Here is an 18,064-nt window from a genome sequence, read left to right as displayed (position 1 = left end):
CCCTGCTAGTTGGGCACTATGATTCATTCGCGTCCCCAAATCCGGACGCGTGAGGCCATCTTGGCTTCTGTGGGGCTGCCCGTAGAGGAACGATGACAGATTCAGGGACATCTGTTCATATACCGGGGGTTCTTCTGTCTCTGCTGCAACATGGTAAAGTCAAAGTGCTTCTGTTCTACCACAGTAACGGCGCTAACAGTGTTCCTGTTGCAGAAATGCTCAATTCATCTACGCAGGGAAATGTGGAAGGAGTTCTGGTAATATCTGTTTGCACAGTTTAATGGTATACACAAAGAGCTAAAGCGTTTAGCTCCCGTTTTAGTTTGGAACTGTTCGCAGAACTACCCGTGCCAAGGTGGGCGGTAGCCGAGAGCACTGAAGAGGACTCACGGTCGAGATTGTACTTAACGGTGGACTAAGACAACGGACCTAGCAAGCGACGACTCGCAGGAGGAGACGCAAATCATTTTATCCTCGTTCGAACGAATTGACCCAGAAAACCGTTTGTATACATCGGCAGGAGAGATTCTTTCGCATCGCTTGGCACGGGTAACGTGCCAAAAATCGAGTGTGGGTTTTGTGTTTTGTGAACCGAACGTGAATCGGCAGCGTTGTAGCTGATCTAATGCCGTGCCTTACCTCTAGTCTATTATTGGCATGTTCAAGTGGCGGCGTAATACAAAAGTAAGCGATATGTCCATCTCAGCTTCGGCGGTCCTTTCTCATTGAGGGCAGCTTGCCATGTCCCTAAGAGAAGCAGCGGTATACCATTCTCTGTGTGCAGTCTCCCCGAATCAGCATCAAATCTTTGGCATATTCACTTCATCTAATGATGATCCTGCTACGTTAACTTTGGACTTCGCGTTCTTCCACTGTCAGCCCGGGTCGAGGTTAGTTGTCGGTAGCCTTCTACCGCGTTTTGCAATGACCTTACGTGCGAATGTACAGTGAATTCTGCAGGCTTCCTGTGGTCATTTCCAATATGGTTGAAAGCTCCCAAATTCAGCACGAATGGTTTATCCCAAACGCATCTCCAACAGCGTGGTGCGTAATTGTGCAATGCCCTGAGTATGTCTTCGCTCTATTCACTTGATCTCTATGGTCCAGTTTCCCAAATAATCCTCTGACGTCCCGCCTGCGAAGTGTAAGCCAGCACTATGTGGATGACCATCTGCATGTTGTTGAGCAATCTCTTCAAATCTTGAAGGTAAGGCCACGGCTCGTTGGACCGGTATGTGCTTGATTTAGGCCATAATATTTCATTCCAGCACGCGGCAGCACGGCTGTTGGAGAGCGAAGGGCAGCTGGCCGGGCTAAGAGAAGCAAAGGTTTCAAAGGCGCGTGGACACACCGCCACTCAGGCTCACAGTGGATCGCTGATTAACCTGTTGGAGTAAAGCGTCATCAAACCCGTAAGAACAAATTGTAGTCTCAAGAAAAGGAAGTTCGCCCATAGCAGCATCCTGTTGATCAGGCCAGTTTGCTACTGTCCGTCGACGTTAGAGAAAGAGGCATCTATTCATTACATATAATAACAATTTTAAGCTATCCTGCCATTCTCTGCTTAGTACACATACCCAGCCTTCGCCATGTCCAGGACTCCTCGGGAAATGACCAGTCTCTGAACCTGGGAAGTTCCTTCATAAATCATGAAAATCTTGGCATCTCTGCAAAGGAAAATGGGCGAATCAATCTACGACACAACGTAATATCGTGGCCTTATCAGTTCCTTACCGCATCAACTTCTCCACTGGATATTCAGAGTTGAAACCTAATGGAATGTCATGTATTTTCAATACAAATGAAAAGGAAAACCCTAGGTACGCCATCAACAGAGCTCACCATTTCCACCAAAGATCTGAACTGCATCAGCTGCATTTTTGTTTGCAATTTCAGACGCAAAGGCTTTCGCCATTGATGCGTAGTAGGTGTTTCGTTTTCCTTGATCGCGAAGCCATGCAGCCTTCCACACCAGGTTTCGGGCAGCATCGGTACCAATCGCCATGTCCGCCAACATGAACGCAACAGCCTGGTGATTAGCAATAGGCTGTCCCATGGTCTTACGTTCTAGACATGCAGAATTGTGAGTTCAATTCGACGAAATGACAATCCTAGCTGCCGTGACATACCAAGAGAGTACTTCGCCGCTTCGTCCATAGCCCGGCGCGCCAAGCCAACGGCCGCGGCGGCCACGAGTGGCCTCGTAATGTCAAACGCACCCATTGCAATTTTGAACCCAGCGCCAACCTCACCAAGGACGTTCTCTTCTGGGACGACAACCTCCTCAAAGGTGATACCACGAGTGTCCGACGCACGTTGGCCCATGTTGATTTCCTTCTTCCCAACAGTAATACCAGGAGTATCAGCATCAACTATAAAGCCAGTGAATGCTTTTCCAGTGGAGGCCTTGTCATCGGTTCGGGCAAGGACAAAGTACCAGTTCGCCTTTCCACCATTGGTGATCCACATCTTGCTGCCTTCCACGACGGTAAGCTTCAAGATTACAAAAATTGAAAGGGAGTTGTCCACTTACCATTGATCACCCACTTGTCACCTTTCTTGACCGCACGGGTCTGAAGCCCGGCAACGTCTGAACCCGCTCCTGGCTCAGTTACGCAATAGGCGCACATCAAGGGCTCTTCAGTCATACGACCAAGGTACTTCTGCTTCTGTGCAGCATTGCCAGCAATAATGACAGGCGCTTCTGCCAGTCCGTTGGCCTCGGCAGCCGTCTGAATCCCAGTGCAACCATAGGCCAACTCTTCGGACACAATAGCACAGTCCAGCACACCCAGACCCAGACCACCGTTCTCAGCGGGAACGTGCAAGTTGAGCAAACCAACCTCCCACGCCTTCTTCAAGATCTCAGTGGGATACTCGCCGGTACGGTCGTGGTGAGCCGCCTGCAATCAACCTTTGGAATTAGCATTCCCGCTAGCAGCACTTAAACATAGTGGAAGGAGTGCCCACATTTGGAATGATTTCATTCGCCGTGAACTTGCGAGCCAGCTCCTGCAATTCCTTTTGCTCGTCCGTCAAACCGAAGCCAATTCCTGGAGCAGCCTCGCTAGCAAACCCACGGTAGGTAACCTAAAAATTACGCCCATTTTAAAATTGACATCCTGTGAAGAAACCAGCCAAACCCAGCCTACCGAACGGGCGATAGACTTGCGAGTCAATAGCGGCCGTGCGCATGAACTAAACTTGGTGATTCCTCGTGAGAACATGGTCTGTAGTGCTCTGATGCTGTACCAAAAACAGTCCTGTTTGCAGCTGATGGAAGTCGGTGAAAGATCACTAGAATATCACGTGTCCACTCAGAAGGTCCCGTTTTTCGCCGACTATGCTGCCAGTACCAGCCACATTCATGGGCAAATGCAAGCGATTAAAACCGTTGTTTTAAGAATGTCAAACATCATCATCATGCAAGAGGGAAGACATCCAAATCTACCAAAAGTGTGGGGCAAATGTTCGTTTTGACGGGCTCTTGACCTCATCAGCATCGGATCAAGCATGGATAGATATCCTCTGCGCTTATTGAAGTAATAGAGAAAAACATTACACATAGAAGCCACGACGATATGCAACATCAGAGGTGGATAAACAGATCAGGATGCAGGCACGGCAGTAGGGTTTTAAATATATTTAACCAGATGACATTATGATACAGCCAGGTCGATAAAACCGGTGCTTAGGCCGAAGGCTTGGCAATAATGTCAGAGTCGCCGGCATCGATGATGGACAGAACGCCAACGCGGAAGTATTTACCGCAGGCAGTTCCGAGATCAATGTTGTCTAAAAGCGGAAGAATCAGGTTAGACCCAGTTGGGGGTCCACACTCATAGTTCAATGGGGCCGGACCATGGTTCCCATCTCAAATGAGTTGAAAACAAAAGCGAAACTACAGTTGCGTCAATACGTACTGCCAGAGTAGTGGTGCACACCAGTCTTGGACAACATGGCGTAGTACTCGAGTTCGCTCTTCCTCAAGGGCGGGCAGTTACCAGCGATGATGATGAGCTTGCTCTTTCCCTGACGAAGAGTCTTCAAGGTGGACTTGTAACCGAGGGTGTACTTTCCACTCTTCATCACGAGAGCGAGCCTCGAGTTGATGGACTCTGAAAATGATCGCCACAATGTCAACATGGTTCAACAGAGCGACAATATCTCAACGAAGCGTCTGCCTGTTCATACCGATGCTCTTCTTGGTCTTCTTTTGCGCAGGGGCCATTGCGATATTTGTGATGGATGGATGGATAGATGGACGTTGATGGACCCTCCCGAACGTGCCTTTCTGCAACGACTCTTCGGAAATTGGGCGACTGGAGGACAGATATGTCGTTGGCGAAAGCGTTGTCTTCCTACTCTTTGCAAGTGATCACATGAGGCTCACGTGTGTGACGGGAAGCTTGCTTATGCTATACCTTCCATAAAAGGTTACATGACGTCGGCGCCCATGCCGGGAATCTGTTTATCAAGTGTATTCGTTGATATATCGCAGATCAGTTCTTAAACCTTTCTTCCATCATGCCACTCATTGCAAACCCCAACCTGTCTTTCATGTCTCGATACGTGCCGCAGCTGGCTGCCCGCCGACTTTGTGGAAGGACACTCCCCGCGTTTCCCAGTCTCACCCGACATGCCAGCAGCTATCAAACACCTCAACTGGGCAGCTTTACGGTATGCCGAACATTTATACCTCTTTTCTATAAGACTCTAAGTATCTTCGCTGAAATCACAGCTGCCAGCGGTTAAAAATGAAGAAATGGTAATGTTCGAGGATGCCTTCGATCGTCTGGAGGTCGCATGTGCTTAGGGTTATTTTACACTGCTCCCAGCGAGACTATGCTCCTGGAAGTGTAGATAGGCGGAAGCTTCAGGAAGCTCTGGCAGAGATGCGTGAGCAGTTATTGAAAGAAGGACCATTCAAGGTTCCAGTTATCGTGAACGGTGAACATATTACAACAGACAGCGTGAACACACAAGCCCTACCATTTGAGCACAGGACAACACTCGCATCATTCCATGAGACCGATGCCTCTACCTTGCGGAAGGCGATTGATTTGGCGTTGAAAGTCAAGCCGGAATGGGAGGCAATGCCCTTTAATGATCGAGCGGCAATTTTCTTGAAAGCTGCAGACTTGTTGGCAAACAAGTACCGCTACAAACTCATGGCTGCGACCATGCTTGGGCAAGGCAAAAACGCATGGCAGGCGGAAATTGATGCAGCTGCAGAGCTTTGCGATTTTTGGCGCTTTAACTGCCACTTTGCTGCCCAAATATATGCGGATCAACCGGTCAAAAACAGTGCAACGACGTGGAATAGAATGGAATACCGTCCCCTGGAAGGTTTTGTTGTTGCTTATTCACCCTTCAACTTCACCGCAATTGGAGGAAACCTCGTGAGTGCTCCGGCACTCATGGGCAATGTTGTGCTATGGAAGCCTTCTCCAATGGCAATGTATTCCAACTACTTGGTGTATGAGATTCTGAGGGAGGCTGGACTTCCTGATGGTGTCATTCAGTTTGTACCGGGGAATGCGGAGTTCATTGCAAAGGTTTGAGGTGGCCGCATTTGACGCGTACTGCGAACCGTCGCTGATATATGCTTATTCACATAGGAAGCGTTCAGTCACCCAGAATTTGCAGGACTGCATTTTACCGGTAGCACTGCTGTGTTTAAGCATCTGTGGAAACAGATCAGCAACAACATTGATGTCTATAAGTCATACCCACGCATTGGTAAAGTATTGTGCTTGCGCGCCAGAAACACAAAATGGCACTCAATGCTCACTGTCGCAAGCTTAACCTAGTTGGCGAAACCGGGGGCAAGAATATGCATTTTCTACACAAGAGTGCGGATGTCAGAAGTGCTGCATTGCAGACTATTCGGGGAGCTTTCGAGTACAACGGACAAAAGTGCAGTGCCACCTCTCGGTATGGTTCGCACGCTGCACAAATGGCCTCACTGTGTCTGTAGACGTTTGTCTAATGTTCACTTCAGTGTCTATGTACCGGACAATCTTTGGGATGAGTTTCGCAACATTCTGGTGGATGAGACAAAGGCACTGAAGATGGGACCTGTTGATGGTGTGTAACTTGATTTTCCGGATACTTCAACCCCTTGGCAGTCGACTCAACCTTTGCGTGGTTAAAGACTTCACCAACTTTGTTACCTCGGTAATCAATGAGCACTCATTTAACAAGATCACCAGCTACCTCAACGATATCAAATCTGGATCTGATCCTAAGACGAAAATCCTTGTTGGAGGCAATTGTACGTCTCGGCTGGAGAATTACTTTATGTGGCATCCTCATGTTTACACTTATGTAGCATCCAGCACTGAAGGTTATTATATCGAGCCCACAGTAATCGTCACCGAGAACCCACACGCCGTGACAATGAAGCAGGAATTGTTTGGCCCCGTTGTCACCGTTTATGTTTACCCCGCCGACAAGTTCGAGGAAACGGTAGGCCTGTACCTCTACCTTAAGCACAGTGTAGTCAGACTCATCACCGTCCCTATTTTTCTCACCAAGCTCGAACTGGCGGAAACCACGACACCTTATGCCCTTACTGCTGCACTGTAAGCTTGAGTTCACTTTCATTATATTTGTTTCGAACGCATTGGTGTACTCACGCTGGATACGCAGATTCGCCCAAGATCGGGAGGCCATAGTTACGGGTAGCAATGCTCTACGTCACGCGGCCGGTAACTTTTACATTAATGATAAGTCTACTGGAGCTGTAGTTGGTAAGTCGACGGACTCGAATGTAATCCGATTGTAATGTTCACATTGTGACCACTGCATCTACAGGTCAGCAACCATTTGGCGGAGGCCGTGCTTCGGGGACTAACGACAAAGCTGGATCGGGATTGTACGTTCCTTTCGGCGCCAAAATCAGCGTACAGCACCGGTTTGCTAACTATATTTCATCGGTTTAGGAACCTGCTCCGATGGGTGTCACCGCGGGTTATTAAAGAAACGTTTGTCCCACTCGGATCCGTAGCGTACCCCTCCAATGTGGCTGATTTCAAAAGGGAATAAGCAATAAACATAGAACCAGCTGTACACTTTTAGTCATTCTCCGTTGCTTCTAGATACTCTGTAAACGAAATGCAGTGTGTCTTCCTGTTTCACGATAACTATCTATTCCCAGTATCTTTCACAGACTGTGTTGCTTCCTGATGGCCTGACAGTTGCTCAGAATGGTTTCCAGCATTTCATTATGTCTCGTAAGGGTGAAGTTACTTTACATGGCACACTGCCCGAGCGTGAAGTGCTTCGATTGCTTATTAGATACTGCTCGGGTTTACTTTGGCGGCTGCTTGACAGACTGTCGTGGTTGGTCCCCTAGAAGGTCAGGAATAGACTGACATAACCAATATCAGTAACCTTTCAGCGCCCTTATTTCGGGCAATCCCAAGGCTTTGTCCTCACCATATCTGGTTTGAGCCATCTGTGCACTGCGGTGCTTCCTACAGGATGAGATCGGGTATGAATAATAAATTACTGGTGGTGGTACCGTATGAGCCTACCTGCCATCATTCCTCCCACTAGCGCCAGGAATGTCAAGGTTTTGCTGACATTGTAAGCCATTATGAACTTGGGAGAGAGGATATGATGTTGGCAAAATCTGTCGGCTTTACGAAGGTAGCAACGCGGTGGAATGGGCTGCTGTTACGCAACCGACAAGGTTCGCGAGCAATGCCCACACATTATGAAATTCTCGGCGTTCCACAGACAGCCTCCATAGAAGAAATCAGGAAGCAGTATCAAAAGCTTGTCCTACAGGTACCATCCTGCAACTGCTACTATCTGGTGGTTGACTCACCAGTTTCTAGTACCATCCCGACAAACTCGCTCAGACCGTTAATTCACCGAAATCCGGCAACGTTCAAACGGGGCCCGAAGAATGTGCAAAACGCTTCCAAGAGGTGGTAGCAGCCTGGGAGATCCTGAACGACGAATGCAAGCGGAGGCAGTATGACGCTGAACTATCGGGTATGGAGTGAACAGCATTGGAGTTAGCTTCACATTGCTGAGCAATGCCCTTTCTCTCTGTACCCACTCGACACTCCCTCGTATCATGCCACAGCGAGAAGAACCGCTAATATCGGTCCCATTCATGCAGAAGTCGATCTGGACGACATGGAGTATGATGAAGGTTAAAAGCCCGTGCGCACTGAGAAGGACTATTGAACTATTCTACTCACCCGATGGATTTGGTAGGAAAGGCTTCTTTCCACACCCTATGTCGATGCGGTGGGTCGTACACTGTGAGCGAATCACAACTAGAGCAGCAAGTGCAAACTGTCACCTGCGACAGCTGTTCGTTACAAATACGATTGATGTATCAAGTGGAAGAAATCGACTGATTTACCTCGGCCTGGATACGTAGCGACAGGAGAAGAACGCTAACGGCTCAAACCATATAGTAGATTGTCCACAACCATTACGGTGGAAGCCCCTTCGGGTCCCTAGAAGCAAGGTCATACTCTCACCCCATCATAAGTAGCCAAATAGAGATGTACCATGAATCTGCTACGGCAGAATAGACAAGATAGTTATTTATCTATCAACATTTGCACCCGATCAGGTAGGATCATTATCTACTATGGAAATATATTAAAAGACTGCGTAGCTTCTCTTAACTGTCACGTCAAAATCCTCAAAATCCTACCAATGAAGGTTGACATACTCCTTCAAGGTGGATTCTAAGGCATTATCCATGAGTGCAGAGACCTCGCCACTGCCAATACCTACTGCAGAATGTGTAAAAGCGGCTCCTAGAATGGCAATCCATCAAAACAGCTCTTATTCCAACCATATGATATTTGAGATCTGCTGTAAAAAGTAAAGCTATTTGCGCTCCGGAGACTTTCTAAAGTCTCGACCTTCCTTGGACCTCTTGAAGCCTCCTCGTTCGTCCTCCAGACCGATGACCGGTTCTAACATAGACATGTCATGTTAGCCACCTCTCTCGCAGTGCCTTACAACGACCTACGTACTGGGGGCGGATTCGGAAATGTAGCTAGAGTCGGTTTTAGTGGCAGGCTGATTGGCTTCCGGTCCATCGATGTTTTTTGCTTCCATTCCTTTCCGAGCAAGATCGCTGGAAAAGAGAAATCATGCGAAGTTAATACAAATAAGCACTAACCGCTATGAAGCAAAAAGATGCATACCTGTAGCCATCGCCAGTGTTTCCAGAAATGGCTATTACATCACAAGAGGAATTAGGCTCAATTTAATGTTTCTTTCGTATGGCTTCCCCAAGCCAAAAGCTCACCTCTGTCTACTGCATGTGCTCGCTCATGGCGTCCTCGTTGCTTGTCTTCCTCCTTGGATGATTCAAAGGCAGAAGCCCATTGCTTTTTGAATCCATTTTGGGTCCTGGTACATGGTGAGCTATAGAACCCCCTTGATATCGGTCGAAGCACAAGGGTGTAAAGTGGACGGTATGATTGCACTGTCATTTCCGCTTATTGTATGGTGATTTCTGGCGTCTTTTGTGATTGAGATGGGAACTGCACAGGATACTTTAATCGGTGTACTAAAGGCAATGATGTCAAGATCCAGTCACCAGCCTAAGCCACGCTTACGCTCAGACAGATTATGTAAGCATAGATGGTGCACTCGACGCGGACGGCAACTCTTCTCCATGGAGAGCCGATATGGCTTCCTCCACTTCCCCCCTCGTCATTTTTGACGAGTTTTCTAAGCTACGCATCCTAGATCCAGTTCAATTTGAGACATCTGAGAAGCTGAAAGAGGAATGCAAAGATTTTACGCAAAGTAGGTTGAATACGATCGAGGACTCTTTCATAGTACGCCGTTGAATTAGACTTCGAAGGAGTGAGCAATTTCAACGAAATTGTGGAAATGTTCCTCAAAATGATGGAAGAGAAGGCCGAGCAGATCGAATCCGAGAAGCTTAAAGTTGTATACTTTGACTTTTTTACAAGATGAATAATTGCCCTAACATCCACACCCCCTCAGGCGATAGGGCTACGAAACCGAGCAGAACAACAGATGGAGAATAGAAAGGGTACACAGAAGCAGCTGCAATCCTTAATCAAGGAGCGTCAAGCTGAATTAGACAGGTGCGTATCATCTCGGCGCTTAGGCCCTTATACACAAAACTAAAGCCACCACCGATGCAGGCTCACAGTGCAGGTGGACTCTCTCGTCAAAGTGCAACATGAGCAGGAAGCCTTGATTGACAGCTTGAGCTCAAAATGAAACCGCTCATCCACAAGGTCGTTACGATGCACCGGCTTTTATTGAGCAGACCACCCATTCGCCTGAAGCCAGAAACTATCCCGCACTCATTTTGTGGATACAAGATTTATATAGCGCACCAATATTGGTTGACCACTTATCCAGAGCATTATAATGCAGCGTGTCTGTCGAGCTGCGAGGAAAAAGGTCTATAGTTAGCATGTACCCCGGGATGCTGGCATTCCATATCCGTATCACGTACTGTGAATGTAACTCTAAGCGTTGATTGACTTGATCTATCCGTCCATCAACTTTGTTATCCAATATCAGGCCCACGAGAAGGTCCTCCACTTCACTCGTCGATATATTCAATTGCTACCAGAAAGGAACCTGAATATACAACTCTCAGCTTAAGCTGCCAATGGATTGTCTCACCTTAGACACAAAAGGTATCTCGATTCGGGTGTAAGGTTTGATCAGCTTAATAAGAACTTGCGTTCGGATGTTCTTGAGGACATCGTCAATGTAGGTTCGGATGAAGGGATCACCCAATATAGTTGCTTTATTATTGCGAAGGATTTTTTCGACTTCCCAGAGCTCTTTTCTTTGGTACGCATTCACCATATCAGTCATGGCGACGATCTGAGGATCGTTCTTATAGCTATGAAGGGAAGTACGCAAATTTGCAAAGTCATCGATGAGTACCGGTGAAAGCCAACTCTACATGAATGTGGATACTTACGGCTTGGTCTCCTGAGAGTCAAAAGGGTTTATCTGTGATTCCATCAACATATTCGCAAGGACAAGATATCTAAAGGGTTAAATGGAGATGTTAATCCCTGCGTATGGAAACGACTAAACACCTGTAACTGACTTGAGGCATTGAATACGTTGGGGGTCGCCAGCTTCATCATAGTTTTTGAAGGCTTCGAAAAAGTCTATTTGAGCTTTCTCCCACTCCTCTGCAATGGTCCGGCATGTCTTGATTAGTCCGGTCATATCCCCTGTTCCATAATGTGCTAGAAAATACTTGCTTTCACCCATATGCATTTTGCCACCGCACTCGCGAATTACACCTGTGTGACAACAAGCGGAGTGAGTTGCATACAACCGGAAGGCGGCAGAGTGAGACTATTCATTACATACCCATAATACGCGGATGAGGGATGGCTGATTTAACGTGCAGACATTGTTGGTACAGGGCCTATGCTTGGTGATGTGGCAATGAGATAGTGCATTGACGTCGGAGCTGTCAGGATGAGCAACCTTCAACTTCTTGTTGTTCTTGGTCTCAGTATACATCTGAATCTCCAATGCGAAAATTTCCAGGAGAAGCGTTCCTTTTTTTTGATCATCAGTTCCATCATCGTTCTGACAGGATTGGTGCAGCTGTCGAAGGATCTATCACACCAGCAATGAACATGCGATCTTTCAGCAGGTGACGAAGGCGACTGAACCGACCTTATTCAATCTCGCATACTCATGTCGGTCAAGCCATAGTTTAGCAAGTTTCAGATTCGTCTTTGTCCATAGCCGCTACAGTAAACCATTAAGGCACGATGTTGGGGTTGCCGAGTGGTAGTCGCCGTAGACAGTACCTCGTTCTTTGCCTCCTCCAATGCCCGAAGGGTTACCGAATAGAAGTCCTCTAGAAATTTCATATCCGGTGATGATGAAACAAAGTCCAAAATATTGTTTATGCTCTTCTCGCTGTAATTGCGTGTGACGGCACTCTTCACATATGTAATAAGCTCCTCGTAATATCTCAGAGTCTGCGTGATAAGCAGTAAGTAGACATTGATAATTTGCGCATTGCAGGCTGCTTCGTACCGCTTGATAATCGTTTTGACCAAATGACAATTTAACCATCTGCTTCAGGGCTTTGAAGCCCCTGGCAGCACGAGACCAATAATTAGAATGTAAACCTTACGTCGACAAAACTCTTGAGCAAGACGTACCAGTCGCCCTTCTCCTCTTCTGCATCTACCACTTTCTGGAACTCTTTAATGGCAGTTTCCGGGTCGTCTTCCTTGTGACCTGCAAAGTAATCATTTGAAAAGCAACCATGAATTCGTACGCAAAATACTTTTAACATCCACCGCCCGACTAATTTTATACCTTTTGCATTGTAATACTTGTTTTCTAGGTCCACGTCGGGCTCCTCTTCGTCCTCATCTTCATAGTCGAAATCGAACTCTTCCTCGTCGTCTTCATGCTGAAGTTGCCGTTATTAGTGAATATTGTTTGGTCCTGGAGAACGCAGTGCCAACCATAAAATCGTCATCGTCCATATCAGACATCTTGGGCACTTATTTACCGCTGAAACACGATATCCCAGCAAGATCTATAGCAATTGTCAAGTGTGTCCAAAGCTGAAAGGCATCAACGTTGATGACTCAACACGAAGATCCACGTGATATGATGCGCGGACTCAGGTCTGCGCACTTGCTTGCCAATCTTGACTTACACTCTGAAGTGGCAACCAAAAATAACTGCCGTTATTTGCAATCAGGTCCCCCTTCACAATTATACAAGGCTTACAAGTGTATTCTGACTGGGTTATTTTTTTGAAGTGTTCAGATCTGAAAGCTTGTCGATCGAAAACACGGTTTCCGCTTGTGGCGCAGCTTGCCAGTTGATTACGTACACACTTGGCGTATCCGCTCGATTGTCCATCTTACGCTTCAAGATCAGATCGTGCGTCAAGTCGGTGCTTTGGAACAGTCCGACGGCGGTCACGCAGCTCTCCTATGCAGAAGCAAACAGCTCCCTCACCGCCGCCTCCGCCGGCCGCTGCAGCTGCCGCAAACGTCGTGTCGCACAAAGCCACCGCACAGGCGCCCTTTCTCATCAAGGGCGAGGGCGGACGGCCGGAGGGCATTGTCTTCAGCTTCCCGGACGTGAGTACCGAGGCCGCTGCCAAAGCCATCTCCCTGAAGAACATTGTACGCCAATACTTGGGCGGAACACGCTCCACCGAGATCCCCTCCGCGCAGCTCTACAACATCCTTGGTCGTCTCCGAAGTTTGTCTTACCTCTTGTTGGAATACAATGATGGCGTACGGACGATGACCAGCAACGCGGATCGCTCTCAACAGCTCTACTTTCTCAACTACGTGAAGCGACGCACCCTGGATCAGCTTTCCGTCTTCGGCTTCCAGATCGCCGCGGAGGTCGCTCTCATTCAGGTTCCCGGACTGTCGGAACTCATCGAGCAAATAGAGAAGATTTTCCAAGAGGAAATACGAACCTTCCGCGACATGATCGCCGGCGGGACCGTGGTGTATGAAGCCTTTGGCGAGCTCTTCCGGCCGGATCGGGCCGTCCATGGCACGACAAACCTCGCCGGCTCCGCGGGCTGCTATAAGGTAGTGGAGGGCTACTTTGAGGAAAAGCGGACGCTCATGGGAACGGAACGCACCTTCCACCTCTCCCTGGAGTACCTCGCCTCCCTCGGGGATCACTTTGGCGTGGTCCGGTTCGAGGAGACATTCAGCAGCTGGATGGGCGTCCGTGCGCGTCCCATCACCGACCTCAACTACTACCCCGTTGCGGCAGATGACCTCTCACTATTTCGCCAACGCGGAGCTAAATATTATGAATTTGGTGTGGGCGGTGCGAGGTTTCTACACTACAAACCCGGGAGCTTCTTCATGCACACCGTCGGAGGCAAAGCAGGCAGCATGTCGCGGCCCGCCGGCTCGCAATCCCACGGCTCGGGCCGGATGATCATTGATGCGTCGCGCGGCGCCCAGCTCGGCCACCACGCCTCCCAGGGCTTTGACGAACCAACAAATGCTCTGACGCAATTGTCCACTCGGTACCGACGATGGGTGAATGAGCAGCGTTCGGGTAGCAAAGGTTCTACGACCGAGAACTTGCACATCATGACGGAGATTCCGAACGAGCTGCTCGCTTTCTGTTGGCCGGCTTTGGTTGCCTTCAGCTTCAATCTCAAAGCTTGGGGTCATGTCCTGGTGGACGGCGTGGAAAACATTCAGTTCAACGACCGCGCTTTTGATCAACTGGTGCTGCCCGAAGAGCGGAAGCGTCTCATCCGCGCTTTAGTGACCTATGGCGGCGACGACGACTTTCAGGACATTATCGGCGGCAAGAGTGGCGGCTCCATCTTCCTGCTGCATGGACCGCCTGGTGTCGGCAAAACACTGACGGCCGAGGCTATCGCAGAAGCGCTGCACCGTCCCCTCTACTACGTCACAATGGGAGAGCTGGGAACGACTCCCGAAGAGATGGAACGCCGCCTGGCTGATGTGCTGGACCTGTGTGCCGGTTGGAACGCCCTGACCATCATTGATGAAGCCGATGTCTTTTTGGAGAAGCGTGCGACATCCGATGTCCTTCGCAATGCCATGGTTTGCGTGATGCTCCGCTTGCTGGAGTACCATCAGGGTATCCTGTTCCTGACGACAAACCGCGTGCGCGAATTTGACCCAGCTTTCGAGAGCAGGGTGACCGTAGCGTTACGCTACGATGGGCTCACTCCCGCGGCTCGAGCCAAGGTATGGAAGAACCTCATCGGTCGCCTCAATATCCCTTGCGAAAACAACCTCGACTTTGACTCCCTCGGCAAACATGAAATGAACGGTCGCCAGATCAAGAACGCGGTGCGCCTCGCCGCTGTTCTAGCCAAGGATGATCATTTGCCGCTAAGCCAGGCTCATATAGACCGGACCATCGAGATTACGAGTCTGGGCCGGGAAGACATGAAGAAGGCAGCGCACTATTAGTCGCATGAACCGTGATTTGGTGAGACGCTCTGTGCAAATAGCCTTCCACGATAGCAATCTCATTTTCGATACCTAATGATGCAAGCTCCATCTTGACCTCCTGTAACGAGGGACTATATGACGCTTCCGGGCCATACATGAGTATGCGGGATTTCAATAGACCTTGCAGCAAAAGCATTGGTATGCTACCATTATAAGCGGCCCGTTTCCAGCAATCAGTCACGGCAGAAACACGTCCCGCCAACATGTTGAGATATCCTTCTCCTGCATTCACTGGAACCCTAGTGAAGCTTACGGCTGTAAGGCTCCTCATTGCCTTGGTGAACTTTCGGAGCATTCGTACAATCGAATCTTTGCCGACAGTTTCTATCCGTCCTCTCGTGAGCAGGGTATCCGCACCAAATAGGACCAGATGATATGCTAACCACATGGCAAAGTCTGAAGGCTGAAATGTCGTAGGGATGAGTCGTTCTATAGTCTCAATGGACTTCTTTAGTTGATGCATGAAATTAAGACGCGCTTGAATGTGGACAAGATCTGCTTCATAGTTGATGATGTGTAGATCCACCTTTAACGGAATAATCTGCAAAGCTGGGAATCCAGTGACATAACATTCCGTTGCTTCCGTAACCTGATCTCTTAATGCATAGACAACAGCCCGGCAGTTAAGCGCAATCTCTGCAAGACCATTGGTATCTCTCCGATCCAGGATTTCTTCCCAAAGCTCTTCAACAACCTCCAGCACACACGGCAGATTGCCGGCTGCCCAAGAGTTTGTGGATTCAAACGAAGGCTTCGCGAACAAATGTGATGGCAGAAGACAGATACAACACCAATCCCTCAGAACTACATCTTCCCGGTCCCCCGTTTCGGCTATGCTATACCGGATATCGCTCTTCAGATTTCTGACCCACACATCCGACGACTGGCTGTCCAATGGCAAACGAATTGGCTCCCTTATATTGAGCATTGCAGCGCTTGCGGTTCTATTAGGACTCGCCGCTGCATCTGTGACTGCGAAATGTCCGAGGGATTCCCCGGCCTTGAAGAATGGTGGGAGAGTTATGCCGATGACATCTCTTTGCTGATGGCAGACGGTTTGAGTCTGGGCAGTTACAATATTGTTGATACACTGCTCAACGCACAACAATTCACTCTCTTCAGGGATTGTCAACGATATCTCTTCCCTCGCCTCCTACCCACTAAGGCCGTTTCACCCACTCGCTTACCCCAGATGGTGAGTGCCGTTCGCTGATCTTCCTCAGTTGAGATATATTGCATATAGTTATGTTTAGCGTAGAGTTTTAGTATATTGTATAGTTGCATTCTCCCAATAAGATTCCTTGATCCCTAACCCTAAGTTGGCAAATGGAGGAGATACTCGAGCCTCTTGGAACTCGCATCATCGTCATACAAGCCCCATCAAAACTCAATATCGCTACCAAACAATTTGGTAATGTTCAAGTGACAAGGTGCATTGCTGAAGATCTTTTGAGAGATGGAGCTAGATCGAAATATGATAGGAGGTCTCCTCAACTTGCTATGCATCTGCGAAGAGTCACATTGTGGGTAAATGTCTAATCGCTTGTAATAACTTAGGGTTAACTTAACTAAGGATATAATTAAATATCTTATGGCTTGGGTTAACTTAACCTTAGATATAATCCCGCTCAGTCGGACATAAAAGCTTGTCATCAAACACGTTGGCGTACTGCTTATCGTAAGCACACACAAGCCACACTTGGGAAAGAGGCCTTCGAGATGCTAAAGAACACACAGCAAGTACAATAACAAAACAACTCTTTACGTTCAATTTGGTGAATTGATGACGGCCAAGCATCTCTAGGACATTACATGAACACCGAACATGAACGAAACTAAACATCCAAGTGCGTTCCCCACAAAATATCCGCTCACTGTGACATTGTCCTAGTCCCTTTTGACGGCAGCGGAGACAACGTATCAACCATCTTCCGGGACCCTCGTACGGCCTTGAAGTGATTAACCCATTGATCAATCGTTTCGGCACTTCCAGTCTGGACTTCCCAAAAGAGTTTGTTGTTGATTTGGATGGTGACAGAGAACCCTTGCTGGGCATTCTTCACCACATTAAGAACCTTGAGCTCTTCCACAAGCACCGTGGTGCCTCTAAACTCGGATGCTTCGTCCATTGGAATTTCGGCAATGATGCTTTGCATAGGCACGAGCACAATCTGACGACGAACCCATCTGCTGGTGCCGAGCAAGAACTTGGAACGTGCAATGCGAATGTCGGCGTAGCCCTCGATCATTTCTCTCTTCTCGGCTTTAGCAGTAGAATCTGTTCCGGTATGGCCGGATTCCGAGTCGCCAGTGTAACTGCTTGGTGAGTGTTTGTTCTCGCCTTGGCCGCCACCGATTTCGAGGCCAGTAATGAGGGTGATTACTTTGGGGAGGAAGTAGATGGCGTAGACAACTGACGTTAGAACTAAAATGCCGACAGGAATGACAACGGGATTTCCGGTTGTTGCCGAGATGATCTGCAAGACGAATAGAGAAAGGAGATTAGCTTCCTACAAACTTGGGAGGCACACAAGGAGAGCATACCGGAATGATCGTAACCAAAACGACCTGTTTTAGCAAGAAAGAGGATGGAACATTTTAGAAATCTGTACGCATATATCAACTTTGTCTAGTACTTCGACACTTACGATGTTATACACAGCAAGGCCGATCAACTTGGACTCATTGTACCGTGCCGCAATATTGCGAATCTAAGAGCACATAAAATGGGTTGGAAGGATATGCACTGTGGAATTACATCGACCAATAAACCTACCGAGTACGCGATGTACGTGGTTAGAATGAGAATGGCTGCATTAAAGGCCACTGTGATAGCACTGAGGACGTTGCGCGCAGTGGTGCCACCCATAGCGCATTCCCAGTAACGTCTCTCCATGGTCACGGAAAGGATCTGGGGCTGAGGAGGGTCCACATTAAGCCAGATCGCCAACAAAATCTACGAATAAATGCGAGTCAGTGCTTGTGGGTTGCACAGTATGTTTAACATATTTACTTACTCCTTCGATTACGAGGATGCCAAAAGTAAGACG

At 48.3% G+C, this 18,064-nt stretch overlaps 11 protein-coding genes across 11 annotated transcripts; 5 read left to right on the top strand and 6 right to left on the bottom strand.

Annotated features, from left to right (window-relative positions):
* The first annotated feature begins 48 nt into the window (after window positions 1-48).
* Window positions 49-1,556, top strand: SPPG_05374 (uncharacterized protein). The gene is made up of 9 exons (XM_016753590.1): window positions 49-153; window positions 214-257; window positions 323-355; window positions 421-570; window positions 646-684; window positions 736-890; window positions 949-1,044; window positions 1,108-1,207; window positions 1,269-1,556. Exons 1-9 carry the CDS (start codon window positions 93-95, stop codon window positions 1,395-1,397), a joined length of 807 nt encoding a protein of 268 aa, XP_016607155.1. The 5' UTR covers window positions 49-92; the 3' UTR covers window positions 1,398-1,556.
* On the bottom strand, window positions 1,494-3,332 carry SPPG_05373 (uncharacterized protein). The gene is made up of 7 exons (XM_016753589.1): window positions 3,153-3,332; window positions 2,971-3,090; window positions 2,534-2,903; window positions 2,130-2,477; window positions 1,843-2,067; window positions 1,735-1,771; window positions 1,494-1,667 (listed from the first exon to the last, which is right to left on the bottom strand). The coding sequence occupies exons 1-7, from the start codon at window positions 3,225-3,227 to the stop codon at window positions 1,565-1,567; spliced, it is 1,278 nt and encodes a 425-aa protein (XP_016607154.1). The 5' UTR covers window positions 3,228-3,332; the 3' UTR covers window positions 1,494-1,564.
* A 276-nt stretch (window positions 3,333-3,608) lies between these two features.
* On the bottom strand, window positions 3,609-4,346 carry SPPG_05372 (60S ribosomal protein L30). Its single transcript, XM_016753588.1, has 3 exons — window positions 4,195-4,346; window positions 3,924-4,118; window positions 3,609-3,795 (listed from the first exon to the last, which is right to left on the bottom strand). Exons 1-3 carry the CDS (start codon window positions 4,229-4,231, stop codon window positions 3,692-3,694), a joined length of 336 nt encoding a protein of 111 aa, XP_016607153.1. The 5' UTR covers window positions 4,232-4,346; the 3' UTR covers window positions 3,609-3,691.
* A 131-nt stretch (window positions 4,347-4,477) lies between these two features.
* SPPG_05371 (1-pyrroline-5-carboxylate dehydrogenase) lies at window positions 4,478-7,175 on the top strand. The gene is made up of 12 exons (XM_016753587.1): window positions 4,478-4,680; window positions 4,742-4,768; window positions 4,839-5,558; window positions 5,622-5,742; window positions 5,814-5,937; window positions 6,005-6,090; window positions 6,158-6,277; window positions 6,335-6,471; window positions 6,541-6,587; window positions 6,655-6,755; window positions 6,820-6,880; window positions 6,948-7,175. The coding sequence occupies exons 1-12, from the start codon at window positions 4,528-4,530 to the stop codon at window positions 7,048-7,050; spliced, it is 1,800 nt and encodes a 599-aa protein (XP_016607152.1). The 5' UTR covers window positions 4,478-4,527; the 3' UTR covers window positions 7,051-7,175.
* Window positions 7,015-7,773, bottom strand: SPPG_09272 (uncharacterized protein). Its single transcript, XM_016757429.1, has 3 exons — window positions 7,542-7,773; window positions 7,444-7,481; window positions 7,015-7,375 (listed from the first exon to the last, which is right to left on the bottom strand). Exons 1-3 carry the CDS (start codon window positions 7,600-7,602, stop codon window positions 7,316-7,318), a joined length of 159 nt encoding a protein of 52 aa, XP_016607151.1. The 5' UTR covers window positions 7,603-7,773; the 3' UTR covers window positions 7,015-7,315.
* Window positions 7,694-8,672, top strand: SPPG_05370 (uncharacterized protein). Its single transcript, XM_016753586.1, has 4 exons — window positions 7,694-7,797; window positions 7,848-8,007; window positions 8,102-8,170; window positions 8,236-8,672. Exons 1-4 carry the CDS (start codon window positions 7,711-7,713, stop codon window positions 8,379-8,381), a joined length of 462 nt encoding a protein of 153 aa, XP_016607150.1. The 5' UTR covers window positions 7,694-7,710; the 3' UTR covers window positions 8,382-8,672.
* On the bottom strand, window positions 8,538-9,545 carry SPPG_05369 (uncharacterized protein). Its single transcript, XM_016753585.1, has 4 exons — window positions 9,293-9,545; window positions 9,189-9,219; window positions 9,015-9,118; window positions 8,538-8,954 (listed from the first exon to the last, which is right to left on the bottom strand). The coding sequence occupies exons 1-4, from the start codon at window positions 9,477-9,479 to the stop codon at window positions 8,866-8,868; spliced, it is 411 nt and encodes a 136-aa protein (XP_016607149.1). The 5' UTR covers window positions 9,480-9,545; the 3' UTR covers window positions 8,538-8,865.
* Window positions 9,546-9,677: 132 nt separating this feature from the next.
* SPPG_05368 (uncharacterized protein) lies at window positions 9,678-10,504 on the top strand (the record flags this gene model as incomplete). Its single annotated transcript, XM_016753584.1, has 4 exons — window positions 9,678-9,798; window positions 9,857-9,942; window positions 10,003-10,106; window positions 10,167-10,504. The coding sequence occupies 4 exons, from the start codon at window positions 9,678-9,680 to the stop codon at window positions 10,243-10,245; spliced, it is 390 nt and encodes a 129-aa protein (XP_016607148.1). The 3' UTR covers window positions 10,246-10,504.
* On the bottom strand, window positions 9,929-12,772 carry SPPG_05367 (uncharacterized protein). Its single transcript, XM_016753583.1, has 15 exons — window positions 12,692-12,772; window positions 12,495-12,596; window positions 12,343-12,439; window positions 12,183-12,261; window positions 12,055-12,115; window positions 11,823-11,996; window positions 11,686-11,760; window positions 11,491-11,625; window positions 11,371-11,428; window positions 11,259-11,300; window positions 11,099-11,186; window positions 10,967-11,035; window positions 10,660-10,885; window positions 10,487-10,599; window positions 9,929-10,417 (listed from the first exon to the last, which is right to left on the bottom strand). Exons 2-15 carry the CDS (start codon window positions 12,522-12,524, stop codon window positions 10,321-10,323), a joined length of 1,344 nt encoding a protein of 447 aa, XP_016607147.1. The 5' UTR covers window positions 12,525-12,596; window positions 12,692-12,772; the 3' UTR covers window positions 9,929-10,320.
* A 66-nt stretch (window positions 12,773-12,838) lies between these two features.
* Window positions 12,839-15,656, top strand: SPPG_05366 (uncharacterized protein). Its single transcript, XM_016753582.1, has one exon. It carries the CDS (start codon window positions 12,975-12,977, stop codon window positions 14,970-14,972), a length of 1,998 nt encoding a protein of 665 aa, XP_016607146.1. The 5' UTR covers window positions 12,839-12,974; the 3' UTR covers window positions 14,973-15,656.
* Window positions 15,657-16,885: 1,229 nt separating this feature from the next.
* Window positions 16,886-17,910, bottom strand: SPPG_05364 (uncharacterized protein; the record flags this gene model as incomplete). Its single annotated transcript, XM_016753581.1, has 4 exons — window positions 16,886-17,491; window positions 17,559-17,582; window positions 17,663-17,725; window positions 17,791-17,910. 4 exons carry the CDS (start codon window positions 17,908-17,910, stop codon window positions 16,886-16,888), a joined length of 813 nt encoding a protein of 270 aa, XP_016607145.1.
* Window positions 17,911-18,064: the final 154 nt, after the last annotated feature.

This window comes from Spizellomyces punctatus (genome assembly GCF_000182565.1).
Source record: "Spizellomyces punctatus DAOM BR117 chromosome Unknown supercont1.9, whole genome shotgun sequence".
NCBI classification, from domain to species: domain Eukaryota; kingdom Fungi; phylum Chytridiomycota; class Chytridiomycetes; order Spizellomycetales; family Spizellomycetaceae; genus Spizellomyces; species Spizellomyces punctatus.
The sequence above is the reverse complement of the archived record's forward strand: the minus strand, read 5'-3'. Positions and strand labels throughout refer to the sequence as shown.

Coding starts and splice junctions, on each gene's coding strand:
- SPPG_05367 (XM_016753583.1), bottom strand. CDS start 12,524: ATGTCTGATATGGACGATGACGATTTTATG. Junction 11,761..11,822: donor TGGAGGAGGCAAAGAACGAG/GTACTGTCTACG, acceptor GGTTTACTGTAG/CGGCTATGGACAAAGACGAA. Junction 10,886..10,966: donor GACTCTCAGGAGACCAAGCC/GTAAGTATCCAC, acceptor TTCCCTTCATAG/CTATAAGAACGATCCTCAGA.
- SPPG_05369 (XM_016753585.1), bottom strand. CDS start 9,479: ATGACAGTGCAATCATACCGTCCACTTTACACCCTTGTGCTTCGACCG. Junction 9,119..9,188: donor AACACTGGCGATGGCTACAG/GTATGCATCTTT, acceptor TCTCTTTTCCAG/CGATCTTGCTCGGAAAGGAA. Junction 8,955..9,014: donor CATTTCCGAATCCGCCCCCA/GTACGTAGGTCG, acceptor TGTCTATGTTAG/AACCGGTCATCGGTCTGGAG.
- SPPG_05366 (XM_016753582.1), top strand. CDS start 12,975: ATGCAGAAGCAAACAGCTCCCTCACCGCCGCCTCCGCCGGCCGCTGCA.
- SPPG_05372 (XM_016753588.1), bottom strand. CDS start 4,231: ATGGCCCCTGCGCAAAAGAAGACCAAGAAGAGCATCG. Junction 4,119..4,194: donor GAAGACCAAGAAGAGCATCG/GTATGAACAGGC, acceptor GATCATTTTCAG/AGTCCATCAACTCGAGGCTC. Junction 3,796..3,923: donor TGTGCACCACTACTCTGGCA/GTACGTATTGAC, acceptor TTCCGCTTTTAG/ACAACATTGATCTCGGAACT.
- SPPG_05374 (XM_016753590.1), top strand. CDS start 93: ATGACAGATTCAGGGACATCTGTTCATATACCGGGGGTTCTTCTGTCT. Junction 356..420: donor GCAGAACTACCCGTGCCAAG/GTGGGCGGTAGC, acceptor CGGTGGACTAAG/ACAACGGACCTAGCAAGCGA. Junction 1,208..1,268: donor AATCTCTTCAAATCTTGAAG/GTAAGGCCACGG, acceptor ATTTCATTCCAG/CACGCGGCAGCACGGCTGTT.
- SPPG_05370 (XM_016753586.1), top strand. CDS start 7,711: ATGCCCACACATTATGAAATTCTCGGCGTTCCACAGACAGCCTCCATA. Junction 8,008..8,101: donor GTATGACGCTGAACTATCGG/GTATGGAGTGAA, acceptor ATCATGCCACAG/CGAGAAGAACCGCTAATATC. Junction 8,171..8,235: donor CGACATGGAGTATGATGAAG/GTTAAAAGCCCG, acceptor TGGATTTGGTAG/GAAAGGCTTCTTTCCACACC.
- SPPG_05373 (XM_016753589.1), bottom strand. CDS start 3,227: ATGTTCTCACGAGGAATCACCAAGTTTAGTTCATGCGCACGGCCGCTA. Junction 3,091..3,152: donor GCAAGTCTATCGCCCGTTCG/GTAGGCTGGGTT, acceptor CGTAATTTTTAG/GTTACCTACCGTGGGTTTGC. Junction 2,068..2,129: donor AGCGGCGAAGTACTCTCTTG/GTATGTCACGGC, acceptor CTGCATGTCTAG/AACGTAAGACCATGGGACAG.
- SPPG_05371 (XM_016753587.1), top strand. CDS start 4,528: ATGCCACTCATTGCAAACCCCAACCTGTCTTTCATGTCTCGATACGTG. Junction 6,278..6,334: donor AATCCTTGTTGGAGGCAATT/GTACGTCTCGGC, acceptor ACACTTATGTAG/CATCCAGCACTGAAGGTTAT. Junction 6,881..6,947: donor GACAAAGCTGGATCGGGATT/GTACGTTCCTTT, acceptor TCATCGGTTTAG/GAACCTGCTCCGATGGGTGT.
- SPPG_09272 (XM_016757429.1), bottom strand. CDS start 7,602: ATGGCTTACAATGTCAGCAAAACCTTGACATTCCTGGCGCTAGTGGGA. Junction 7,482..7,541: donor AGTGGGAGGAATGATGGCAG/GTAGGCTCATAC, acceptor CTCATCCTGTAG/GAAGCACCGCAGTGCACAGA. Junction 7,376..7,443: donor GATGGCTCAAACCAGATATG/GTGAGGACAAAG, acceptor TGGTTATGTCAG/TCTATTCCTGACCTTCTAGG.